At 39.8% G+C, this 26,770-nt stretch overlaps 1 protein-coding gene across 4 annotated transcripts in view; it reads right to left on the reverse strand.

Moving 5' to 3' along the window:
* The window catches only part of PRDM10 (PR/SET domain 10), a 160,106-nt gene that overhangs the window by 9,935 nt on the left and 123,401 nt on the right, over window positions 1-26,770 (reverse strand). For all 4 annotated transcript variants that reach the window (XM_069080238.1, XM_069080237.1, XM_069080234.1 and 1 more), the window contains 8 exons: window positions 19,642-19,821; window positions 18,571-18,681; window positions 17,136-17,336; window positions 15,811-15,954; window positions 15,024-15,194; window positions 10,698-10,838; window positions 9,148-9,319; window positions 363-475 (listed from right to left, as the gene is read on the reverse strand). In XM_069080238.1, the coding sequence (XP_068936339.1) occupies window positions 363-475; window positions 9,148-9,319; window positions 10,698-10,838; window positions 15,024-15,194; window positions 15,811-15,954; window positions 17,136-17,336; window positions 18,571-18,681; window positions 19,642-19,821 (1,233 nt within the window). The remainder of the gene's footprint in view (window positions 1-362; window positions 476-9,147; window positions 9,320-10,697; window positions 10,839-15,023; window positions 15,195-15,810; window positions 15,955-17,135; window positions 17,337-18,570; window positions 18,682-19,641; window positions 19,822-26,770) is intronic.

A 26,770-nucleotide genomic window follows, 5' to 3' on the forward strand; every position in this document is an offset into this window, starting at 1 on the left:
CCCCATTAAGCTCCTTGTGGGCAGAGACTGTCTTTTTCTTATTTGTATCCTCTGCCACCTGCCCCACTCTGAGCCAAGCACAGTACTCAGAACATAGTAGGCATTTAATAAATGCTTATGGGGGTGGCTAGGTGGCACAGTGAATATAGCACTGGCCCTGGAGTCGGGAAGACCTAAGTTCAAATCCGGCCTCAGACACTTAACACTTACTAGCCATGTGACTTTGGGCAAGTTACTTAACCCCAATTGCCCTGTATGCCCCCTTGCAAAAAAAAAAAAAGTGTCATTTTGGTCTATGTTTAAGCCTGAAACCTAGTGCAACACTACCACCAGTCATGACAGGGAGCCAACTCTTTGCTTACCTGTGTAACTGCTTTTACTTGGCCAGTATTCACAGTGGTAACAGGAGTGGTGACAGCTGTCTCTGCAATCACATACTGACCCTGAGGAATGGCCATCATTTGGAGCTCAGATGCTGAAATAAAAAATACCCACAGTTCAGTGATTTCAGAGTTTAAAGCAATAGTTTATAGAGCGAAACGTTTTGTTGGTAGCCATATTCCCAGTGGAAGTTGCCTGTTATAAGCTTCTTAGGAAAGAAATAGAGACCTGAAATTCCATACCCTTGTGGGTCACTAGGTGACAAGGAATCCAAGAAAAGAGAGAAGAGGAAGCAAGAAGAAGAGAGTAAAAGAAGCTACCCAGCCAAGCCTTGGGACCTACTGCATAAAAAGCAGGAGAGTTGGATCACAGAAATGCAGCAGGCCCATGGTACCACAGCAGGAAATCAATGGCCCTTCTTCCAAGAAAGGGAAAAGCCCATGAAGCAGACACAGGCAATAAGTCCTTCAAATGGGGATTCTGAATTTGCCAAGAAAGTTAACTGTTCAACAATTCAAGAGAACCATGTAAATAATTACCAAAGATTGAAAACTCACAACTAAAAAAAACATTCTGTTCTCTTCAATAAGGCTTCTTATCACTGGTAGTTTAAAAAAATTATAGTCATCTTTACTAGCCAAGGTTAAACTGCTACTTGCAGTAAACAAACAAGTCCCCCATATGTGGGGCTTGACTTTGCCATCTCTGGGGAAACAATAAAAGCAACCAAATGAGGAAGGTCAAGTAGGCAGAGTTAAGAAAACATTTTTTCAACCAAGGTCCATGAATGAGTGCCAAAGGAAGGGTCAGAGGTAGAGCACCAGAAGGAGGAGGGAAGAAAGGATACCCTTGCTATGGGGAATGGAGAGAGAGGTCAATATTTCTTGCTCACCCAACTCCTCCAGCCTATAACTTACCCACCACTCCATTCTACCATCTGTGCCATCATCACATCCCCTTTCTACATCTAGCAGATAAAATTGTACAGTCAGTCAATGCATAGATAACCAGAACCACTTTCATTCATTTCATTAATTCAGCAGACAGTTTATGCACCTACTGTGTGCAAACACTGTGCTAATGGAGGAAATAGCAGGTTTAAATAAAGCATGGCTGGGGGAGGCTAGGTGGCACAGTGAATAGAGCACCGGCCCTGGAATCAGGAGGACCTGAGTTCAAATCTGGTCTCAGACACTTAACACTTACTAGCTATGTGACCTTGGGCAAGTCACTTAACCCTAATTGTCCTGCCTTTCCCCCTCCAAAAAAAAAAAAATAATAAGGCATGGCCCTTGGACTCATGGAGCTGAGTAGAAAATAAGATCCCAATGCCATAACACATAAAATTCCAGAATGGGCCTGGTGAGCAGCCTAGCTAAATTTAGAGAAACTCTTCATCAGTTTGGCCTCAGTGTGATGAATTTTTCAGCTACAACAACTTCTGATAACCCTTTGCTAAGTAACTGGGCAGGAGGAGGAGTTTTATCTGTGGAACATCTGAACATTTTATCAGAGCTTTGATAGAACTACAGTATTTAAAGTATTATAGGAGAAACATAGGGGGAATCTCAAAAGTCAGTGCAGCTTTAATCAACTTTAAAGGCTTTAAAATGCACTAAGACTTTGGGGACATCCCGTATTAAGGAATAGCAAGATAATGTTTTCTAAGAGGGTTAAATGGGAAGGTCATAACCCCCAGGGCAATCAGGGAAGATTCCTTGAAGAGGTAGCCCTTGAATTGGGCTTTAAAGGAAGGGTAGGAGTTTTCAGGGTAAAGAAAGGGTGAGAAGACATTTCAGATATAGGGAAAAGTATGGGTGAGTTTAGAGAATAGTTCATTTTGGCTAGAACACAAAGGACGCAGAGAGGAGGAATATGAGATAAGACTGGGAAGTCATGCAAGGGCCAAATTGTGAAACATTCCGAATACAATTCATGTTATAACATGTTATAAAGGGAATTCCTATGTGTATTAGGAGGTCCAAACTTAAGATTCTACACTATACAATGTGGTTAACATGCCCCAAAACTGCTTATCCCTTCATAAACTATAGCCTTACATCAAGTGAGTTCCACCATTAAGGCCATTGTTATGAGTTCAGTACCCATGTGCCACTGCCCAAACTTATTTGCTAAGAACTTAGTTCTAGAAATTTAACTACCATCTGCTTTTCCATCTTTTCATCCACACTAGTGTGGTTTCCTGAGGCAGGGATGACCCTGAACCTTAAAACAACAAACATAAGAGCAGTTCACACTTATATGGGGCTTTACAAAGAGTTTTACATGCTAGATCCTCACAACAACATTGTGAGGTGCATGGTACAAGTAATAATGTCCCAACCAATGTATACCTGGTCTCTATAATTGAAACTCTGGCATTATTTTTAAATCTTCTGACAATTTCAGCTCTCACTGGTGCCCAATCAGTTGCCAAGTCCTATTGATTCTACTTCACAAAATGGCTATCAGAGAGAGAAGAGAGGGGAAAAGGGGAAGCCATCTGGGTAATAACCAAATTAAAAGGATGGAAACCAGATGAAAGAAAAAGAGAGGCAGTTAGAGAGATTAAAGGAGGACCAGGAGAGGGTGATGTTCTCTAAAGCCAAGGGAAGAGAGTGATCATAAGATAAGGACTGAAAAAAAAGCCATTCATCTCAGTGTCATTAGGAAAGGTCACTAGTAAACCTAGAATTCAATAAAACAAAATGAATAGAAGCCAAATTGCAAAGTGTTAGAGGAGATAATGGAAGTGCAGGCATTAAGACAAGTTTTTCAAGAAGGTTGCTATTGGTCGAGTGGAAGAGATGAATGGAATAGTAGCTACATGACTACAGGGCTCTCAACAGAAGGGTTTTGGGTTTTTTTTTTTTAAGACTAGAAAAGATTGAGCATGTTTAACAAGAGATGAATAGGAGTCAGTGACTGGAAGAAGATTAAAAATGGATATAAAAAGACAGTATCAAAGGACTCATGATGAAAAATGCTATCCACCTCCAGAGAGAGAACTGAAAAACTGAGTGCAGATTGAAGCATATTTTTCCATTTCCTTTATTTTTCTTGCTTCCCCCCCCCCACAACATGGCTAATATGGAAGTATGTTTTGTGTGACTTCATATGTAATGGGTACCATACTTCTTGCCTTCTCAATGGGTGGGGGAAGGTGTGGAGAGAATCCAGGCCCAGCACCCTATCCACTGTGCCACCTAGCTGCCCAGATTCAGAAAGACCTGAGTTCAAATCCGGCCTCAAGACACTTACTAGCTGTGTGGCCCCGAGCAAGTCACTTAACCCTGGTCAGTTTCCTCATCAGTGAAATGAGCTGGGGAAGGAAATGGCCCACTCCTGTATCTTTGCCCTATATGGAATCACAAAGAGTCAAGATGACTGAAATGACTAAACAACAACAAAGCATTTATTAGGCATCTGTCATATATGAGGCACAGTGCTAAGGACAGGAGATATAAAGGTAAAAACAAAAACATCTCTTGCTCTCAAGAAGTTTACCTGAAAGTGGTCAGTCAGTCAGTAAGTAAACATTTATTAGATGCTTGCTGTGTGCCAGGCACTGTGCTATGCAGTGAAGATACAAGTAAAAGGGCAAAAGCATGGTCTCTCCACTCTGGGAACTCAAATTGTAATGGGGGAGACAAATGGCAACCCCGTACAAACATGACACATGCAGTGTCAATGGAAGGCGATTCCAAGGGAAGGCACAAGGAGGGGCTGGGAAAGGCCTTTTATGAAAAAGGGATTTGAGCAGACTCTTAGAGGAAGCCGGGGAACCTGAGAGGTGGAGACAAGGGAGGAAAATGGTGGAGACAAGGGAGGAAAACATTCCAGGCATGAGGGACAACAGTGAAAAGGCAAAAGGGCAAGAGAACAAGTTTTCAGTGTTGCTGAATGGCAGAGCACCAGGAGGTGAGTCAAGCATAAGAAGATTTAAAATGCAGGAATGGGTCAGGTTGCAAAGGGCTTTAATATCTGATCCCAGAGGTAATAGCGTACTACTGGATTTTACTGGGTAAAGGGAGCAACATGGTCAGACCTGAGCTTTAAGAAAATCCCTTTGGCAGCTGAGTGGAAGATGGATAAGAGTGGGGACACTTAAGTGAGGAGAAGACCCAATGCAACAGATATTGCAGTAGTCCAGGTATGAGGTGATGAGAGCCTGCATCAAGGTGGTGGCAAGATGAATGGAGAGAAGGGAACAGAGCTAAGAAATGTTGTGAAGGTAGAAATGACAAGAATGGACAACATACTGGATCTATGGGGTGAGTACAAGTGAGGCATTGGGGATGACAATGAGGTTATGAGCCTGGATGGCTAGGAGAACAATGGTTCTCTTGTCAGCAATAAGAAAGTTGAGGAGAGAGGAGGGTTTAGAGGAAAAGCTAATGAGTTCTGTTTTGACCTGAGATGCCTATGGGACACCCTTATAAAGATATCCAAAAGGCAGCTGTTGATGTTCAAGAGAACCTCAGGAAAAAGACTAGGATTAGATACATAGATTTAAGACTCATCTACTTAGAGATGATAATTGAATCCTTAGGAGCTGATAAGGACCAAGTGAAAGAGTAGCAGAAAGAAGAGTAGAGGGCCAAGGACTGATCTTTGAGAGACACTCCAAATGGGTGTGCCTTGGATGAAGATCTTGCTAAGGAGAATAAGAAGAATAAACAGACAGAGTAGCCATCAAAACCTAGAGAGGAGAGATTTTCCAGGAGGAGAGGGTAACCAATGTCAAATGCTGCAGATAAGTCAAGAAGGTTTTGGTAATTAAGAGATCAGTGGTAACCCTGGGGGAAAAAAAAAGTTTCACTTGAATTATAAGGTTGGAAGGCAGACTGCAGTGGGTTTAGAATCAAGTTGAATGAGAGAAACTAGTAGCACCTAGTATAGATGGCTTTCTCAAAGAGTTTAGGCAAAAAAGGGAAGAGACATAGGAATTATCTAGTAGAGATGGTCAGATGTAGTAAGGATTTTTAAGGACGGAGGAGACATGGGCATGCTTCTAGGCAGTAGGGAAGGACTCAGCAAATACAGAGAGATTGAAGATTAGAGAGAAATCAGGGATCATAGAAGAGACAAAAAGAAGATGAAAGGAGACAGAAGCAAGAATGCATGTTGAAGGGTTTGCCTTGGAAAGGAAAAAGGCACCTCATCATATGAGACAGAGGTGAAGGAAAGTATGGGAAATTGTCTGAGTAATGTGAAATGAGGAGGGAAAGCTAGGAAGCTCTCAGCAAATGGCCTCAATTTTTTGAGTGAAGCATGAGTCTGGATCCTCAGATGAGAAGGGGAGGGTGTTGGCTGGGAAAGACAGTGTCGGGAGAGGGTTTTGGGGAGGGGAGACACTAAATCTCTGTTTCAGGTTGAGAATGTTTGAAATAGCCAAATAGCATGGGTGAAAATAGCCATGTACATAGTAAATAAAAAATATATACAGACGAAGCAAACAAGAAGGGGAACACAGAGGACATTAACAAAGGAGAGAATCGGGAAAAAAGCTAGGGATCCTTATGATACAGAGGCAAAAGTGTGAGCATTCCAGGTATGGTGGATAGCAACAGCAAAGGCATGGAGAAGAGATAAGCATCAGTTAGCAGGCTGTTGGGTAGGAGAAAAGTAATGTGTAATCAGGCCAGAAAGATAAGTTAAAGCCATGCTATAGAGGGCAGAAGAGTTTATCCTAGAGGCAAAAGAGAGTCAATGAAGATTCTTCAGCAAGGGAGTGACATAGGCAAGGCTGTGTTTTATCAATATCATTTTGGCAGTTATATGGAAAGGGGAGACTTGAGGCAGGAAAATCAATTAGACAGCTATTGTAATAGTTCAGGCAAAAGGAGATGAAGGTCTTAACTATGGTGGTGGCCATGTGAATAGAAGGGATGGATGCAGCAAATAGTAGCAGCAGAATCAACAGGACTTGGCAACTGACTGAATGTGGGAAAGGGCGAGATGAGTCAAGGATGACTCCAATGCTACGAACCTGAGTGACAAGGGGAAGACAGTGTGTGCCCTTAACAAGAAAAGGGATGTTTGGAGGAGAGATGGATTTGTCCCCAAATATAAGGAGCTCATTATATTTTCAATTCCTATCCATCTGGATTACTTCAATAGCCTCATAACTGATTTTCCTGACTTCAATATTGTCCTTCCAAACTATCCATCATATACTACCAGACATCGTGCTTAAGTGTAGATTTAGTAATTATCAATGTGATATCTCCCTATTGTCCATGCAGCAAAGTAAAAGTCATACCATGGAATTCAAGGCCCTTCGCCATCTGGCCTCTTCCCCTCTCCACTGCTGAACCTGTCTAGCCTTATCTTATACTATCCACCTTCCATGTACTCTACAGCTGACCAAACTGGACTATTGTTGTTTGTATACACTATGTACTTTCCTACTTTTTTGTTTTTGCTTAAACTATACCCTATCTCTTGAATGTCCTCCTTCCTTTTGCTGAATTAATACCCAGCCCTTAAAACTCAATTCATAGGCCATTTCCTCTATGAAGGCTTTCTTGATCCTCCCCAGGATCAATTTTTTCCCATCAGGCCTCACATCACTCTTTGCATCTCTCTTATGTACCTATCATATACTATTCTGTATTGTAGCTATCAATCTCTATATACCCCATACATGAGAAAAGAAACTCATCTTATCTAAACTTTGTTTCTCACCAATTACCTAACTCAGTGTTCTGTACATAATAAGCACTTAATATTAACTAAATTAAATACCCATTTTACAAATGATCAGAGATATCAAGTGACCTGTCTGAGATCATACAACTATTAAATTGCAAACTTGGGGATGAAATACAGGTTCTTAGATTCTAAATCTAGTACTCTTTCCAATACTTACAATGAAATCTTTTCTGGCTAATTGTATTTGTGGATCTTAACATCAGAAGTAAAGTAAGATAAGTCAACAGACCCTTAATTTTAGACAATTTGGTGAAGGTTAGATGAAACACAACTAAAAGTGATGTGACCAAGAAGACTGTGCAATAATTGCTTTCTGAAAACTTTCAAATCCAAAATCTTTTTTAAAAAAAGGGAGGGGATTATGTGCCAGATACAGAATGTGGTAGGTAAAATATGCAAATCCTTGCCCCACAAAATTAGGCTAATTTTTCAATAAATGATATTGAAACCATCCTTGAGATACTGGTCGGCTCCAGGGACTAAAAGCTCAGGCTATTGACATCACTTCCTTGTCACCTGAGTACAAAGCAACCATGAAGAATTCCAAGTGTTCTCTCTGATGCTTGGCTGGGGATCTTCACTCAGCAAAATCAACTCAAGGCATCCTCAATGTCTATTCTTATTGAATAATCTTCTCCTGAAATAGCTAAGTAAATCTCCTTTTATTAAGTGTTGAGAGATGTATGAGTGTCTCATTCTGTTACAATATTTTTGTAACAGTCTGAGTCAGGCCCAGCCCAGAACACAGAGTAATTAATTACAACTGATTCCACAAGATAATAAGACAACCCCTGTACAAGGTTAACCTCATGAGTTAACTCCAGAAAATGTTAATATTTATATCATCATTGAGTGATTCTGCTCTCAGTCAAATCCATGCATCCCACCCACTCTATATAAGGGAAGTTTCAGAAGTATGTCTCAGGGCCTGATTCCCCCATAGCAGCAATAATTCTGCCTAAACCTGTCGGGACTCCACAAAAAGGGGAAGATAGTGATTCTGCCCAGGCACAACGAAATAAAGGAGATGGTAGGATAAGGAATTATGCAGGACTAAAAACATTATGAATGCAGTATAGAGGACCACAGTCTAGAAGCATCACATATGCTGGAAAAGAAGTTAGAATCCCCACTAGGGTAAGTCCTTCCCTCCAGATGTTACTTAGAGCAAGGAGCTAGCTTGGATGACCTCACAACCCCCAATGCAAGGAAGATGAAGTTGCCCAGAAGTTCAACCTCGGGGGTCTGTGCAGCAATAGAAGAAGAGGAACCAAACAATGAATGGTGAAGAAAGAAGAGAAGCTGTAAAACCAAAATACCAAGAAAAGCTTGAATAAAAACCTAACATGCAAGTACCAAACCAAGAGATAGAAACCTAAAAAAAACTGAGTGAAAGTTTAAAGAAAAACCAACGTACTAAATAATATGAAAGAAAGAAAATCAATATTGCCAAATGAAGGTCAGAATCCTGTAGACCCTCCAGAGATCACAGAATGGCAGCAAGAAATTCTGGAATGGTTCAAAAGAGAAATAAAATTCATAAAAGAAATTAGGAATGCATTTAGACAAAAAAAAGTTCTTGATGCATAATTATAAAGTACAGATAAATACCAAAGGAGGAAACTTTGAACACATGATAGAGAATTTTCCCCAAAGAATAGAAGTTATCAGAGAGGGACAAAAATACCAAAGTGGAAGAAAAATTAAACACCATATTAAAAGACACATAAATTCTATATAATCTAACATATCTGGCCTTGAAAACAGTATGACTGAGTTAAATAACTTAAGGATCATAAGTTATCCAGAAGAACATGACAATCAAAAGATCAGACTACAATAATGTAGGAAATAATACAAAATTATTTAGAACTTCTGAATACAGGCAACAAATCACCAATTAACGGAATCCACAGATGCTCACTAGAAGTCCAAACATGTCAAATTCTGAGATGTGTAGTACTTAAATTAACAATTTCAAGAAATTAAACTAAAAGCTAAAGGAGTCCAGCTCCAAGACTAAAGGATCATTCCTTTATCGCTACTCACGATAGCTACGAAAGGAGCTCCAAGTATTAGGTAGATATGTGTGCTGAACTGAGGAACTTTGTTGTTGCTGCTGAAGAGTCTGCCCTTGTGCTGAAGAGTTGGCTTGCATATGGGATGGGCTAAGCCCTTGCTGAGACTGCTGAGCAGATGGACTTAATGGCTGACCAGTTACCTAGAATTCCAGAAGGGAAGAATATATAAGCTTACTTTCCAGTACAGTTTCAAAACACAAACTTCTGAATTAAAGAAATCCAGTATGAATGACAATATTGCTGAAAATACAGAGCTATTCAAGCAATATTAATTTTGGTAAAATAATAATTAATAATAATGAGTTATAATTAAGTTTTCAAAGGAATATTCTTTTGAGTTTCTAAAAAAAAGAACAATATTTTTGTTAGGGAAACAAATAAAAATGTAATCATCTCCATTACTGAGGTTAAATAACTTTAGAGATTAAGTCATTTAACCAGTAACTGAAGCTAAATGACTTGTCTATGTCACATAGCCAATCCATAAGAGAAGTCAAAATAGAACAAGAATCTTAGCTTCCATTATTCTGCACTCAATCCTCTCATTTGATAGCAGTAAAGACATAAAGTTCAGCATAAAGCTAAATAACAACTATGCACAGACACACATACAAGAAATATTTATATTCTGTGAGAAAGAATAGAAAAACTATCACAGTCACAGGAAGGGAACAAAAATTTATTAATAGCATACTATGTGCCACATGGGCACTGTGCTAAGTGCTTTACAAATATTTCATTTGATCCTCACAAGAACTCTGCAAGGCAGGTACTATTATTTTACAGCTGAGAAAACTGAGGCAGACAGATTAAGTGACTTGCCCAAGATCACACAGCCAGTAAATGTCTGGGGCTAGATTTGAACTCGGATCTCTCTGAATCCAGGCATAACATTCTATTCATCAAAAAGTAAAAAACACATTCTTCTCCACAATATGATACTTCTACTAAAGGCCTCCTTTATTGCTTCATCATGGTATGAGGGTCACCTTGGGTTGTTAAAGAGCTATGCCAATGGAGGTCTTACCAAAGCAGTTAACCTTCCAGTATGGTCCTCGTGATAGACTGCATGTCTGTTTTCTTAGGACTGGCCTAAGTTCAGACAGGCTCACCATCATTCTGACTAAAGAATGACAAACTGTTTGGCCCCAGTTATTCTCAAAAGTCAAATCTATAGAATAGTTGCCATCTGTGTTGCTGGGAGTATCCATACTGGTAAAATTATAGATCTTTGAAAAACTGAAGTCTACCATTACAGGAACCATCTTTAATAGCAGAAGTAAATGACCACATCTAAATTTGTCCACTGTCCCAAAGTCAACATTCTGACCCGTGGCTAGGCTCTTTAAATAAGATCCAAGGACACCCGATATTCCCCATTAATAATCATGACAAATGAGATCCAAGAATGCCATAATTGGACATGGTATCTCTTTGATCTCATTAAATTACCTCTTCATGGACTCTGAAGCCATCTTCATTTTGACCACCCTGATGAGTAGATATGGAGAAAGTTACCTGGGATGAAGACGGAGCTGGGGTGGTAGGCTCAGCGACCTGGATGTGCTGCACCTGAATGGCATGTTGGGTATATGTCTGAGGGTCATGGAGCTGACCAACATCCACTGTTGAATGCTGAGACTGATGGGGTGAAGTGGCCTGGAGAAAAGCAAAGCAGTCGTAGCAATAAATACTTGTTGATAAATAAGGAAAGCCCCTTTACAAAGAATAGTTCAGTTTGAAACAATGTCCCTCCAAAAATATAAAAGTGATAAAGGACCTCAACCATATCTCAGTGCCCTGAGAGATCTGTACCCAAGCTAAGACAGCAGGCATGAAAGAGAATAGTGACTGCTTGAATAGGAAATGAGGTTTTTATTATATATAACTTTAATATTATTAGTGCTGGGGAAGGAAAACAAATTCCTGTTAAACTGAATGGAAAAGACCAAATAAGGGATAGTGAAGATTATGGAAGATAAAATAGACAAATTTGATGACATAAAATTTAATAAGTTTTTGCACAAACAAAAAAATGCAGTTAAAATTAGAAGAAAATAGTTAAATGGGAAAAAATTTATTTGTAGCAATTTTCTATAATAAAGATCTCAAATCTAAAATATGTAACGAACTGATTCAAAGTTTTAAAAATGATTCAAATTTATGAAAGAGGCATTTTGCAACAGACGAATAGTTAAAAACTATGTATGAATGGGGAATTTTCCAAGGAAGAAATCGAAGCTATCAACAAACATATAAAAAAGTCATTCTAAACTACTAAATATTAGAAAATTCAAATTAAAACAACTCTAAGTTTCCAATTCATACTCATAACATTAGCAAAGATGACAATTATGGCAGGGACCATAGGAGAACAAGCACACCAGTGCACTGCTGGTGTTGTGAACTGATCTAGCCATTCTGTAAAGTAATTTGGAGCTAGGTCCAGAGAATTCATTAAAAAGTATATGTGCATATTCCCCATTACCACTACCTATTAGGCCTATACCCTAAAAAGAGCAAAGAAAAAGGAAAAGAAAAAATACACACAAAAGCATTTGTAGCAGTTCATTTAGTTCTTTTAAAGAACTGGAAATTAAGAATGAACCTATCAATGGGGGAAGGGCTGAACAAATTATAGTATAGAAAAGCAATGGAATATTACTGAACTGTAAGAAATGATGAAAGGGACAATTTCAGAGGATTCTGGTAAGCATAAAGTGATACAAAGTGAAATGAGGAGAATCAGCAGAACAAGTTATACAATAGCAACAACAATGAAAAGAAAAGAAAAATTAACTTTGAAATATATAGAAACTCTGATCACAGCAATGACCAGACCATGATTTCAGAGGACAGAGGATGCAGCATGTTTCCTGCTTCCTGACAGAAGGATGATAGACACAGAATGGATATAGAAGAAGAGGGATATTTTTGGACATAGTCAATGTGGGAATTTATTCTTCTTGACTGTGCGTATTTGTTACAAGAATTTTGCTTTTCTTTTCCTCCCCATACTGGAGAGAGGAATGTGGAGTGGAAATGGGTAGAGACAGTGTAAAGAAAAAAAGAGGAAAGAAAAGAAAAGTCACTAAAGCATTTTTAAATGAACAAAAGAGAACAGAAGGAAGACTAGAAAGAATCACAAACAAGCAGAAGAGCTTTGAAAGTTATGTGCTGAATTTATTATATATTTAAAATTAAAAGCAAGATATACATAACAAAGATACACAGTTTCGTGTACAATTTTCTTTTACTGCCTACTAAATATATGGAAATATTGGTTTACTTAATGCTTAAGTCCAGAACTCTAAAAGTTTAATAATTTAAAAGTTTAACAAAATTAAAAAATAAAAATTATAATTGTCAACTCCTTCCTACCCCCAAACTGAATTAAAAGTATACAGGGCTCAAAATTTCTTGCCTTTAATTTTTTTTCCTAATTAAAAGGACTGGGAAGAGAGAAAATATTATTAGCTTGTAACTAATAATACACTGTGCAGATAGGCCAGGCCCAGAGTCTGGAAGACCAGAGTTCAAAAGTGATCTCAGACACACTTACTAATTGTCTGACCCTAGGCAAGTCATTTATTCCTGTTTGCCTCAGTTTCCTCATCTGTAAAATGAGCTGGAGAAGTAAACAGCAAACCACTCCAGTATCTCCACCTAGAAAACCCCAAATGGATTCAGGAAGAATTGGACGTGATTAAAACAACTGAACAATAATAATAATCCACTAGACAGTCAAGATGGGGTCTAAAGCAATCACCAGCCAACAAGACGTAGGTAATAGCACCCAATTTGAAGTTCTGCTATTAGTTATGCATCTTGGTATTTGCAACATTTCAAATGGAGATAAATTTCCTCAGGTCAGGCAGCACAATAAACCCTCTGATAAGAGGTTTTCTTCATTTGACTACAGTCACAAGATAGAAATGTCCTACTAAATAGTCTATTATACAGCTAGACTAAGTTAAGTTTTAATTAAGATTAAGGCTGGTCTTTATTTTAGTTTTAGTTTTCAACATTATTCCAAATTTTCTCCCCATCTTTCCCCTACCCCTCTACTCCAACATGGCAAGCAACTGGACTTTCTTTTTGTTATTTTCATTTTTTTTTCCTTTTGGAGGGCAGTTAGGGTTAAGTAACTTGCCCAAGGTTACACGGCTAGTTTTTCTGTATGGGTGTTAAGTGTCTTGAGGTCGGAATGGAACTCGGGTCCTCCTGACTCCAGGGCCAGTGCTCTACTCACTGTGTCACCTAGCCACCCCATTTTTTTTTAATAAAGTTTTATTTATTTTTTATTTTTTGCTTTTTGGAGAGCAGTTGGGATTAAGTGACTTGCTCAAGGCCACACGGCTAGTTTTTTTTGTGTTAAGTGTCTGAGGTCGGATTTGAACTCAGGTCCTCCTGACTCCAGGGCCAGTGCTCTCTTCATTGCGCCACCTAGCCACCCCTGGACTTTCTTTTAAAAAAAAATCACCCCAAATCACTCTGGTTCTCATTGTAGATTGGCCAACAATAGGTCACAGGCCAAGCCCCACCAGGTCATAGTATAGGACCCAGAGTGACTCAGAGTGAATGTAAACAGCAACTGCTTCAGTTTTGGCCAGAAACCCTGAGGGTGTTCTCCTCCCAGATTGATTTTTTTTTAAACTAGGTAAAGAGGCCATTCCTTGGCTCATTTCTTTCCTAGCCTTAATCACTGAAGGGGTGTTGCCTCAGTTCAACTGAGACCTCTTAAAGATCTTAGCTTAAAAAGGCCAGGGTCTCCATTTCTCCATCCAGTGAGGCTGGTCACTTTGCACAGTCCTCCCTCACTTAAAGTCAATTCACTTGTATGTCATGGCATCACCTTCCTGATGCTATGGTCCACTTTAAAAATGAGGGACAAACAAGAAAAATATACAGCAATTCTACCATACTAATAGGATATTATCCGAACTGCTAAAACCTGGCCAAAATTGCTCTTTGTAACGCCTCAATAAAATAGATTGCCAAATGAACCCTTTATCAATTTATTATAAAAATATCTAGCATTTACATAGAGCTTTAAGGGTTGCAAAAGTCTTTATAAATATTATCTCATTTTACACTTACTATATCGCAGAGAGGAAGGTATTCTTATAATCCCCATTTTACAAATAAGGCAAACAGAGATTAAGTTATTTGCCCAGGGTGACATAGTTGGTATGTGTCTGAGGCAGTATTTGAACTCGGGTCTTCCTGCCTCCACATCCAGCCTCCACAATTTACCTAGGTCTCTAGAGAATGATGATTCAGGAGAAAGATTTACATACATACGGTCATTCAAATGTTACTTCAGCAATGACCTGGCCTAACATGCAATAAAACCATTCAAAGTTGCTAAGACTTAGAGCTGTCCAAAAGTGAAATGGGTTACTTTGGCATGTTATCAGTCCCCTGTTCACTGGAAATATTTGAGGAGAGGCTGGATGATCCTCCATTTAGGAAACTGGGAGGGATATGAGACCTCATGGTCTAAAAGTTCCCTTCCATCTCCAAGACCCAGTGATAGAAACAAGACCTACACACTTTTCAACACTACTATACTGTTAAAAGCAGGCACCCTACAGATTTCTAATGGACTTTGAATAGGATGCTTCTTTTGTATCTACTTCACAGATCTGAGTCACATTCAAAAGAATACCCTCTCAGAATCCAGCCCTTCTCTGGGAGCTAGGCTTCTACTTGGGATTCAGTTTACAGATTGAAACTTATGATGGTCCATGTCAATCTGACAAGTGAAAATGTTGAGCCTACTAGCAGTAATTTTAACAGAAATGTGCCAAAGATGGAAAAAGGATATATGATATACGGAACCTGGGCTACTTGCACCACCTGAAGCTGTATATGCTGAGGTTGCTGCAGACCAGTTGTAGACTGCGATACAGGGATATACTGAATTCTCTGGTAGTCCCCCTGTGGGGTTCGATAATCTGTTGTAAGGGTCTGAGACAGTTCTGTCATTGCTTGGGTCAGCAGGTCTGTTGTCTAGAAAAAAGCACACAAAATACACTGATTAGTAATGCTTCACTAGTTTAGAATTATTTCAGTGCTAAAACACAATTAGTTGGCTTCACTAAGAGATTTCATAGCTTACAGTTTTGAAAGACCCTCTAAACCAAACCTGAGCCTAGGTAGAAAGCTATGAGAGAGAGAGAGACAGAGACAGAGAGAGAAAGAGAAACAGAGGGAGACAGAGAGAGAAAGAGAGAGAGAGAGAGAGAGAGAGAGAGAGAGAGAGAGAGAGAGAGAGGGAATAGTGAAAGGGCATTTGGCTCACTGTCATGAGAATGACACTAATAGTTATTAATGAAGAACCAAGGACTAGAGTGTGCTTGCAGCTCCCTCTCTGGAAAGAAGAAAGTCTTGGAAAACATAATAAGCTGATGATCCAGTCCACAGCACACAGAAGATCAAAGGATTCTGGGATCCATCTAAGGCCAAAGTACAGCTGGGATCATTTCTGGCATATTACTGACTGTTCAATGACAAATATGTAGAAACTCAATTCAATAAGCGTTTATTATAAGTGCCTATTATAGAAATAAGAAATAAGCCACAGACACTGAAGGAAGAATAAGATTTGGAATAATTATATCCTTACCACTACAGTCTCCCCAGTCGCACTGTCAGTCGTTAAAACGGCTGGGGTGGCACTGATTACAGCTGTTGTTAGTGGAGCATGTATTGTATTAGGGAGCTGGGCAAACTCAGGATGCTTCTTCCTGATGTGCTGTACCATCTTGGTCTGCAGGGATTGAGAAGAAGGCAAAAGAGTTACTGGCAGATTGGTTTAAATCACTTTCAGACTTTCACATGTAAATCTCCCAAAGTCCTCTAGTCTTCCATGTCATCCTTCTTTTCAAAAACTGCTGAGAGGAGCTGGCCTAGAATAGATAGGGGAAGAGCCATACTGGCATAACATTTTGGAGGGAAGAAAACAGTTAGGGCTGAAAGAAAAACAAGAAATTATGTAGCAAGGCCAGAACCCCTCAGAGCACCTTCTTTAAACATCCACACCTCCCTGGAGCACAAACCATCTTCAATTCTCTTATACCCTCCTTCTCCACCCACCCCCAGACACTTCCCACCCCAGACCCAGGGCACTTTGAAAAACACCAGTTTGGGTCCCTGTAAATCTAAGTTCTTTGATGACATAAACTACATGCAAATAACCATAAAATAAAGGAAAACTCAAGATCCAGTGGAAAAGAAAATACCAGAATCACTATTATCATAAATACCACAATCCTCTTCATGGCTTAGGAAATTTTCCTCCCCTATCTATAAGCTTATTTGATACTCCTAACAACTCTGTGAAGTAGGTAGGCAAGTATTATCCCCATTTCACGGAGAAGGCAATCAAGGCCGACCAGCTAGTATACATCAGAGCCAGGACTTGATCTCAGGCATCCTGATACCCAGTCCAATATTCTATATTCTCTATGAAATTAAGACTACCAGAGAGTTCTCATTTCTCTAATAGTTCTAAGTCCTCTTTGGTACTTTTCCTATGCATTTATGTTCTGTTCTGTCCTATCATTATTGGTTTGCCTATTGCATTTCTCTTACGGGATTGTGAACTGCAGAGGTACCCACATCTTCGCTATATGGGTCTCACCCAGTGCAGTGCTTTCAACACAGCAGGCACCTAATTGAATTTTCTCTTTACATCCCTAGCTGTAAGTAGCCTCTGGCTTCAGGGACAATCTCCTGTGCCAAATGAGTTACGAGAATATTTTCTTTTTTTTCTACCCAATTCAGGAAGAGCTAACCAGGAATATTAGAAATTTCAGAAACTCTAGTGTGATACTGACATTAGCCATAGACACAGAGAGAGAACAAGAAAGAGATACAAAGACTGAAGTCACCTGCTTCTCTATTACAATTCTGCAGTTTAAAGTAAGACTGGATCCCAATTCCTCTTACCTTGCTACTGTACTGTTTGGAGCAGTGGGGGCAGCAGACAGGAGGGGTAGCTATTGTGCCAGTCAGCTGCGTATGCGTGCTCAGCATAGGGTCTGGTTCTCCAGGGCCAGCAGGACGAAGTTTCCGGATGCTTGGTGGGAGCTCAGCCCCTGGATGGTTCTTCAAGATGTGGGCTTTCCGCTTGCTGGCGCTTTTGTAAACCTATAGAAAACAGTGATTTGACATAACTGCAGTAAACACCTCTAGTTTATTTCCTTAAAACTTACTCATAGATGCATTCAATTATAAAACTTGTATCTGGAGGATTAGAATGGTTTTATGTAATGACAGCAAAAATCTTTTAGCAATTGTGATGAGAATGTAACATAAATTAGAACAACAACATAATAGGAATTAGATATGCTCAGCATCTTCCCAGAACTTATATAACAAAGGCAGTACCAGGTCATAGTCTAGAGTGAGAGGTCATATACATAGAAATAGAAAGCAGTTCTCTATTCATAGAAAAATGGAATTCTTAAAACTAAAAGGGATTTAATCCATCATCTAGTTCAGTCCCTTCTTTTTACATATGAATAAACTGAGGCCCAGAGAATGTAAGTTCCTTACTTATTCTCACACAGCTAGTTACCTATAACCTGCTTTTCCTAACTCCCAACCCATTTCTCTCCTTCTCCTTCATACTGCTGCCTCCCATAGCTGGCTCTGTCCTTTGCCAATCAGGGCTAATGACTATAGCTCTCAGATGACAGATGTCATGTTCATGAGGCCCCATCAAAATAGCAAGTCTAATGATCTCCTTACATGCTTCACAGTGAGATTTTCTCCAGCTATCATTTGGTGAAGTTTTTCTTTGAAATTCAATGTGAAATAAATGTTTTTTTAAAGAAATTCAATGCAGTTTTCACAGGCAAAAATGAAGATGTATTAACTCCACAAAAATAAAGCTCTAATGTAACCAAAGTACATTAGCGCACACACACACACAATGTTTTATGAAAGCAAGTCCTTTTTCACAGCTTTTCCAAAAATGTAAAGTCCCAAATCCATATGCTGTAGCAATAGACCATGATGTTCACACTTAGAAGAGATCAATAGGCTCATTTAAAAAAAAATCAGGATTTTAAAAGGAATGCAAACATGGGGCTTCTTCACTAAAAGCTTATATAATATGCAACATTCTGCCCTTCTCTTAGAACTAAAAGAAGAGAGAAAAGGAAACAAATCAAGAAAGAAATGGTAAACCAAGTTATTTATTTACTAGAAATTTTCATTTAAAAGAGAATCTACTTTGAGCCATTCATTTCTGTATGGAAAAGTACTGAGAAAGAGAGAACCATCTGCTAAGAGCACTCATATATATTTGTACATGGAGACAAACTGGCTGCAAGCAAGGCTCCCACAGAGCCTGCTGGAATGGGTATCTTTCCTTTACCTTATCACAATACTGACAGAAATAATCACGGTTGGGTTTGATGATGGGCAGAGTTAACTCAGGCACTTCTTCTATCTTCATATCTGGGTGCCTCTTTGATAAATGGTTCACCTAAATGGAAAGAGCAAAAGAGAGAAGAGATCCTATTAGGACCAGCAGCTGAGTACGCATCTCTGATCTGGGACACTAGGAGCTGGAGTTCTCTGATGCAATGCACAAACACAATAACGCATTTGGCCAGAACCAGCAGCACCAGACCCGTCTGACCCCAAGGGGTTAACACTCACTTGCAGCCAATTGCTGAAGGTGAACTGGGTCACTGTGGATCCCATTAACAGTCGTGGACTGAAAGAATTGCTGTTGGAGAAAGCAAAATTACACTTACATGAATTTCCTTTGGTGGACTCTCCTAAAGCAAACTTATCTTTCATTATTTAGTGACCCAGTCCTTCTGAGAAGGCTGAGTAGGATATAAAGGCTCTGAATTTTAAATGCTGCTCCATGATTTTTTGCCTCCTGGCAACATCATTTTCTGCAAGTGTAATAAGGTCAGTAATAAATTACCAGCAATAGAATACCTATCCTGTTGTTTCCCCTGAACCAGGGCTTACACACCCTACCTTAGGAGGCAAGGTATCCCCCCAGTACTGTTTCATGTCTAGGAGAGAAAGATTCAAAAAGAAAAATACAAAGGAAGAAGTAAAAGGAAAATAACCAAAAGGGGAAGATCAAAAAGGGAAAACAAAATGCAAAGAGAATGAAAACAGAGAGAGAGAGAAGGGTAGGAAGAAATACCAAGTAGTGAAGAGCAGCAGCTCAAACAGGAAAAGAATAAATGGAAAGAAATAAAGAGAAAAAAAGGAAGGAAGCAGAGAAGAGGGCTAAAAGTTGAGCCCCCTCCTTAATTTGGAATAGATTTTTCATCAGCTTTCCAGCACTCCTTGTTCTAAACACAGGATACCTGTAGATAAGGATAATTTAGTCCCAGAACACAAAAAACCATTGCTGTGAGCCGACAATTTTGTCAATGAGATTAGAAGACAGAAGAGGGCTACAGGTTCCAACACTAACCAGCATGCCTCGTCTCCGGAAGCCCATCATGCATAAACGGCACTTGAACGTGAAGCTATCATAGTCCGTGGAGGCAATTCGAGGCTTGAAGGTCTTGGAGCGGCTGATGCGGTCGGCCTTCTTTGCTTCTCTCTCAGGGTTGTGCATCCTTTGCATGTGTTCCCTTAGTTTGTCTTTTCGCTGTTTCAAGGAGAAAGAGAGAGAGAGAGAAAGAGACAGAGACAGAGAGAGAGAGAGAGAGAGAGAGAGAGAGACAGAGAGACAGAGAGAGAGAGAGAGAGAGACACAGAGACAGAGAGAGAGAGAGAGAGAGAGAGAGAGAGAGAGAGAGGCAAAGTAAAAAACCACACCACAAATTCTATCATTTAGCATAATGCCTAATACATATAAGGCACTTGACACTTAATATATGCTAACAGACTGACTGACAGTGAAAAGGAGAAGTAGACATCAAAGACATGATGCTTATGTTGCTAGAATATGAGACTCACTAAAAACTCATCCAAAGTGTTTTGAGAACTACACTGTCAAAAAAATCAATAAACTGAGGCCTGGTTTGAACCATGTGAACTGTTGTGTGAATACTGATTTTGAAGGGAAACCATGAGTCTGGTATTGTGAAAAAGATACCAAAGGTAGATTTATAGACCTCTTTTTTCTCCAGAATAAAAAGTAGATTCACAAGCACAATTCTTTATTCAACAGTATTTCATGTGATGTAGAGAAGTATTTTTCTTGTTTATATACTTAGAAATTGAAGCAAACATTAAATTTTTGCCCAAGATCACAAATACTGTCAGCTGTGGAATGGAGCCTGCAAAACTGTAGACCTCCTTTTTGAATAATATAATCTAGTCATACAAATAAGAATGACCCCAAAGGACCACAGGGGGGAAAAACTAGATTGTGTCAAGACTTCTATGAAACCTCAAACTACAAGATCCACAGTTAATGATGCTCAGTACTATCAAATGCATAGTTACACTCAAATTGAGTGATATATCATAGTTTTTGTGATCTTAATATTTTCAGCATCTCTGCAAAATAAAATGCGATTCCTTACACATGTCTCTCTTTGGTGTGGCCCATAAACACCAAGCTTTAAGTCACTGGGCAAAAGTAACAATCTGGTTGAGAAATTTAAGATACTGAAGAGTACTACATACCTAGAAAGCCTTGATAAGGCCTCTAAAATAAGAATAACTGATGATTTCATCTTTGAGAAGTTAGAAGAGAAAGTAAGGTATTGGTGCTGAACAGGAAAGAGAAATCAAATTAGTGAAATGGAAATGAAAACCCTTGGGAAGAAGTGAACAAAACATCCTAGAGTTCATGACTGACAAGGAGGAGACTAGGCATGATCTCATGGTAACCCAGACTTTGGGAGGGTAGAATTCAGAATTCAGGGGCAATTGGTAGAAAGGGTCCCATGACCCATGACTCTAAAGAGGGAGTCAGGTCAAAAATGATGGGAGGCTCTGAAGACAGAAATTCTCATGATAGAAACACATTAGTCTGATGAGGATGAAAAAGAGGATGGATCTGAAGAAACCAATGCAGCCACCAAGGGAACAAATCAACCAACTCATAATTTTAAGGAGATGAACAAAATATCAAAAACATCCAAAATTCTTCCTAGCCTCCTTATTCTTGTTGAAGGAATCACCAAACTCTCAGATGCTGAGGCTCCAAACTTCACTCTTTTCTTAATCTTCTCTTTCACCACCATCACCTACCATGATTTAGCCAGCTGCCATACCCTGTTAATTCTACTACTACTATATGTGTTAATCACCCCAATCTTCTTCACTCACTCAGATTCAGAACTCGTAATCACCTGCAAAAACATTTCACACTGCCACCATCCTATGTCTTACTTATTTCAATTGCCTAAGCAGTCTTTCCAAATCCAGGATCCTTCCTTTCCAATCCATCCTAACTCATCCAAAATAGTCTTCCCAATACCTAATTTCTGGGCACCTTACATTCCTGTTGAAAAACCTCTGATGTCTCTCTAGTGACCACAGAATAAATTACAAACTCCTTAGCCAAATTTTTAAGGCTTTCCATAAGAGAAAGCAAAAACCTACTTTTATAGACTTATTTCATAATTTTCCCTTCCCATAGAATTATTAATATTTATTTGTAAATCTGTTTTATTTTCTCACACTACCAGAAGCACCATACTGTCCCTTTCCCCGTAGGGCACAGAATATCTTGTTTTTCACCTCTGTATTCCCACTGCCTAGAAGAATATGTTATATATAATATAGTAAAAGTTGAGCAAATGCATGTTGAATTGAACTGAAGATGAAAGCAAGTCAACAAGCATTCATTATGTGCTTATCATGTTGTCAGGTACTGTGCTAAGCTCTGGGAATACAAAGAAAGGCGAAAAATGTCTCTGCTCTCAAGGAACTTACATTCTAATGGAGCAAACCACTGTCTACATACAACGTGTACACAAGGTAAACTGCAGGTAATCTCAGAGAACTAGTAGTGAGGGAGACCGGGAGAGTTTTCTTGTGGAAGGTGGGATTTTAGCTATACTTGAATGGAAGCTAGGAGGTGATGATTACAAAGAATACAGCAGATAGGGGGAAAAGCCAGTGAAAGTGCATGGAATCAGAAGAAGGTGAGGAGAAAAAGCAAGAAGACTAGATGTATCTTAGAATATGTGGTAGGGAATAAAGGGTAAAATGACTAGCAAAGAAAGGAAGAGTACATGTCATGAAAGGCTTTAATAACCAGAAGATTTCATGTTTGATCCTGGAGGTGATAGGAAGTCACTGAATTTTACTGAGTAGAGAGGTGACATGGTCAGACATGAGCTCTAGAAAAATCACTTGTCAGCTAAAGAGAGGACAAATTGGAGTGGATAAATTACTGAGGTAAGGAGACCAACTAGGAGGTTATTGTAATAATCTAGGAATGAGAAAATGAGGGACTGCACATGGTGGTGGTAGTGTCAAAGGAGAGAAGGGGCCACGTATGATAGATATCACAAAGATAGATTTGACAAGACTTGACAACAGATTGGATATGGCAGGTGAGAGCAAGTGTAAAGAGTCAAAGACGAAAGCCTGAGTGACTGGGAAGACAGCTATGCCCTCAGTAATAGGAAAACTTAGGGAGACAGAAGAGTCCTGAGATCATTAGATTAAAAGCCACCAGAAACAAAACTGGATGAAAAATATGAACTGTATGACCCTCAAATAAAAAATAACTAAGTAACCAAGGTAACCAAGTGGTAGTAGAGGAAAAATCTCAAGTGGCAACAGGGAACAAAGAATATTCCAACTCTCTCACCATGGCCAGTGAGCTGGGGGAGGGGAAAGGGTATGAGGAAAAGTGTAAGTGGTATTGGAAAGAGTGGCCAGGGTTCCTGTGACATAAACCAAATTTCATTGAGTACCAGCAGATAGAAGGAATCCAAAAGGAAAAGATTTAAAAGGAAAGCAAGTTTGTTAACTATGGAGCTGGCATTCCAGAGAGCACAGTGGAAGGTAGATATGGAGTAAGTCACTGGTGGGAGGTGAGGGAGGGTCAAAGAGGAATTTGGCAGCAAGCAGGGTGGACAGGAAATGAAGTTTGTACAATGGCAGCTAGGGGTTCAAATCACTCAGATAGGGAGAGTATGGCAGGGTGAAAATATGCTAACCATTGAAGAGTGAGTTCAGGTAACAACTGTTGACCAACTGCCACCAACAGGCAAGGAAGCACAAAAGCCTTGAGAGTGGCAGCTCTCCACAGAAAAACCATTCCTGCTTCCAGCTAAGATCTCACAGACATCATTAAGGGTAAGTGGATCCTGCAGATGAAGAGCCAGCCGTCCCCATCAACTGCCACCCAGCTGTCACCCCCAGGACAGGAAAGCTCACCTCGAGAGAACAACAGGACACCCAGAACAGGAGGCAACCTGTGCCAAGAAACTTAAGCTATCACTGCCAAGCCCTGACCACCATCTTCTCTCAGACACTGATGAAAACAGTCCAGGATCCCAAACTCGAGAGCCTTGGGAAGATCAATGCTTCCAGCACAGCAGCCTCAGCCATCATCCCAGGAGGTGGCCCCTGTGGAAATGCAGCCTAGCCACTGCTCCTGTAGCTGCTGCAGCCCACAGCTACTGAAGGCCCCAAGGAGAAGGCTCCTGCCACCAAAGTCATTGGCAGTTCAAGAGAAGGTGGTCATTCAACTTGGCTACAGTTGGGAAAGTGCTAAAGAAGACCCAGAGCAAAGACAGAAGCTACAGGCCTAAGGCCTAGGTCAGAGCTGGTGATACCTTAGGAAGACTCAGGAGCAAGAAGACCTAAAGTGGGAAGGGGGCTGAAGGTCAAAAGTAGAGGCCGAGGGACAAAGCAGCACTCACTGGAAAGTTCCAGGGTAAAAGACAAAGGCCATACACCATAGGCCAGCAAGGGCAGTTAACAGAAGATGAAGTCAAAAGAATGGCATAATCCTCTAAGCACATCAGGAAGACTAAAGTCCATTATAAGTTTAGATTTTCATAATTGGAAAAAAAAAATGGGTTCTCTGAGCCATGTTGGATTAAAGTACCAGTCAATCTACAACCATGTGCCAAGTACTATAGTAAGGTGCGGGGGATACAGATATATAGAATGAAACAATGCCTACTCACAAGAAGCTTACATTCTTCTTTTTGTTGTTTTTGTTTTTATTTTTGGAGGGGGGCAGGCAGGGCAGTTGGGGTTAAGTGACTTGCCCAAGGTCACACAGCTAGTAAGTGTTAAGTGTCTGAGACCTCAGGTCAGGTCCTCTTGACTCCAGGGCCAGCATTCTATTCACTGAGCCACCTAGCCACCCAAGAAGCTTACATTCTAATGAAGAAGATAGTATATACATGTATGTAAAAATACAAATAAGGAGAATAAATACAAAGTAGTGAAATATAAGGCATTTAGGGGGGAAGTGCAGTAGAACTTGATGAGATCAGGAAAGGCTTCACAAAGAAGGTGGTGCCTGAGTTGTCTCCTGAAGGAAGAGTGGGGCTCTATGAGGCCAAGGTGAAGAGGTAATATATTGCAGGCATGGGGACAGTCAATGAGAAAACATGGACATGGGAGATAGGAGTGACAGAGAAAAGGCCAGTTTAACTAGATAGCAGAGGGTACAATTAAACAAGAGTGTTTAATATGACTGCAAGGATGAGTTAAGAACAGGTTATGAAGGGCTTTAACACCAAACAGAGGAATTTATGTTTTATCCTAGAGGGATAAGGAACTACAAGGAAAACCATACTGGCAGCATTGTGCAGAATAGAGTACAATAGTGAGAGATTGGAGGCAGGAAAATCAATCGGGAGGCTGTTGCAATAATCCAGGAAAGAGGTAATGAGGACCTGATCTAAGATCGAAGCCATGTGAGTAAAAAGAAGGGGTTGGATGCAAAAAAAAAAAAAAGTTATGTCATGAAAACTCAGAGAGGAGAAAGTATCCAGAAGTGAGGATGGTCAACAATGTCAAACACAGCAGATGGGTGGAGAAGAATGAGGACTTATAAAAGGCCACCGGATAAGGCCATTCACAGACAGCTGGTAACTTGGAAAAGAGCAGTTTCAAAGTGATGAGGCAGGCACAAGATTGCAAACAGCTGATTCAGCAAGTTAAAGGAGACAAAGTAGGGGAAGGGGCACGACCATGGCTTGAGATGGATAGGATGGTAACAATGGCCAAATGAGAGATGGATGAATCAATTATTCTACTTTTTTTCTGTCTTCTCCAACAAGGAAAATTATTTGCAGGCTGGAAAGTATAAAAGAAAAATGGTTAACTAGGAACTAAAATTCAAGATAAGAGAGAATGGAAAGTATTTAGCTACCTTCAATAAGTTGAAGTCACTAAGCCCACACAAACTACGTACTTACTTGTGGATATGAAAACTGAATCACTGTATGTAAACTCTAAAAATCAAGAGAAAGGTGATACAGGATTGGAGATTAGAAAATGCTGTCCCAATTTGCATAAGGAATATGACAGATTATTCAAATTATTAACTGATGAACTTTCCTTCTCACAGCAAAAACTATAGAGTACATTATTAAAAGATTTATTCATTAAGTATTTAGAAACATAAAAAGAAAAGCATTACAAACCAGCATGAGTTCATTAAGAACCAATTATGCCACACTAACTTTTTTCTTTAAATAGGGTTATTAGATTGGTAATAAAGAGAATGCTAAGCCTGGATTGAAGTAAGATATGTAATTATGTCCCTCATGAGAACATCATGTTACAGAATGTAATGTAATTTAAAGATTCCCCCTGTATTGGCTTGGTTTTTGGTTTGATTGTGTTAAAACCCAGAGCTTGTGAATCCTACTTGTGGGATGGATTTGTTGACGTGAAAAGAGAGGGCTGAACTGGGAGGAGCTGGTGACATAAATTTAGAGAGACACAAGAAAAGAGAGAGGCAGAAGAACTTTTTTGGAAGCAGCATCTTGCAGGTGGAGAGAGACTGAGAGGATTGCTGATGGCTACTTTGAATTGCCCAGGACTTTTGAGAGCTGCCACCCAGAACTGGCAAGGACTGAGGAGACATGGCTGTTTTGCTGGTACTTTGTCTGTCTGTTTTGATGTTGTTTTGCCAGATTTGTCCACTGGTGAAGGACAGTCCTGTTGTTGCAGAGGTCTGGGAATCTTGCTATTGGTTCAGAGCTATTGAGACTGTCCTGCAGACAGAGAGTGAATACTGTCCACTGGTGAAGGACAGTGCTGTTGTTGCAGAAGTCTTGGAACCTTGCTATTGGTTCAGAAGCCCTGAAGAAGGATTTTCTTGTTGTATGTTTACAGAAATCCTGGAAGAGGGTTTTGCTAATGTTTTCAGGGGTCCTAGGACTGTTCTGCAGACAGAGAATGAATTAATGAAGACACTGGCAATGTATCTTGTGGCCTTGCTAAGCTTTGTCTCCCCAGGAACAGAGATTGCTGAGAACCTGCCTTGTGTCAAGGTGAAGAAAAGACCTCCATTTGGGTATTAAATGATGTGCTTAAGTTTGTTGTAACTCTGGGGTAGATTCAATTGTGATCCAAGGGTGGGGAACTTTTGACCTTTTTGTGCTTGGTGATTGAACAAATGAATGTACTTTACTTACATTGGAAACTAATCTCCA

This window comes from Petaurus breviceps, unplaced genomic scaffold (genome assembly GCF_028583685.1).
Source record: "Petaurus breviceps papuanus isolate PSGF00001 unplaced genomic scaffold, PetGlider_PUasm1.0 91133, whole genome shotgun sequence".
NCBI classification, from domain to species: Eukaryota; Metazoa; Chordata; class Mammalia; order Diprotodontia; family Petauridae; genus Petaurus; species Petaurus breviceps.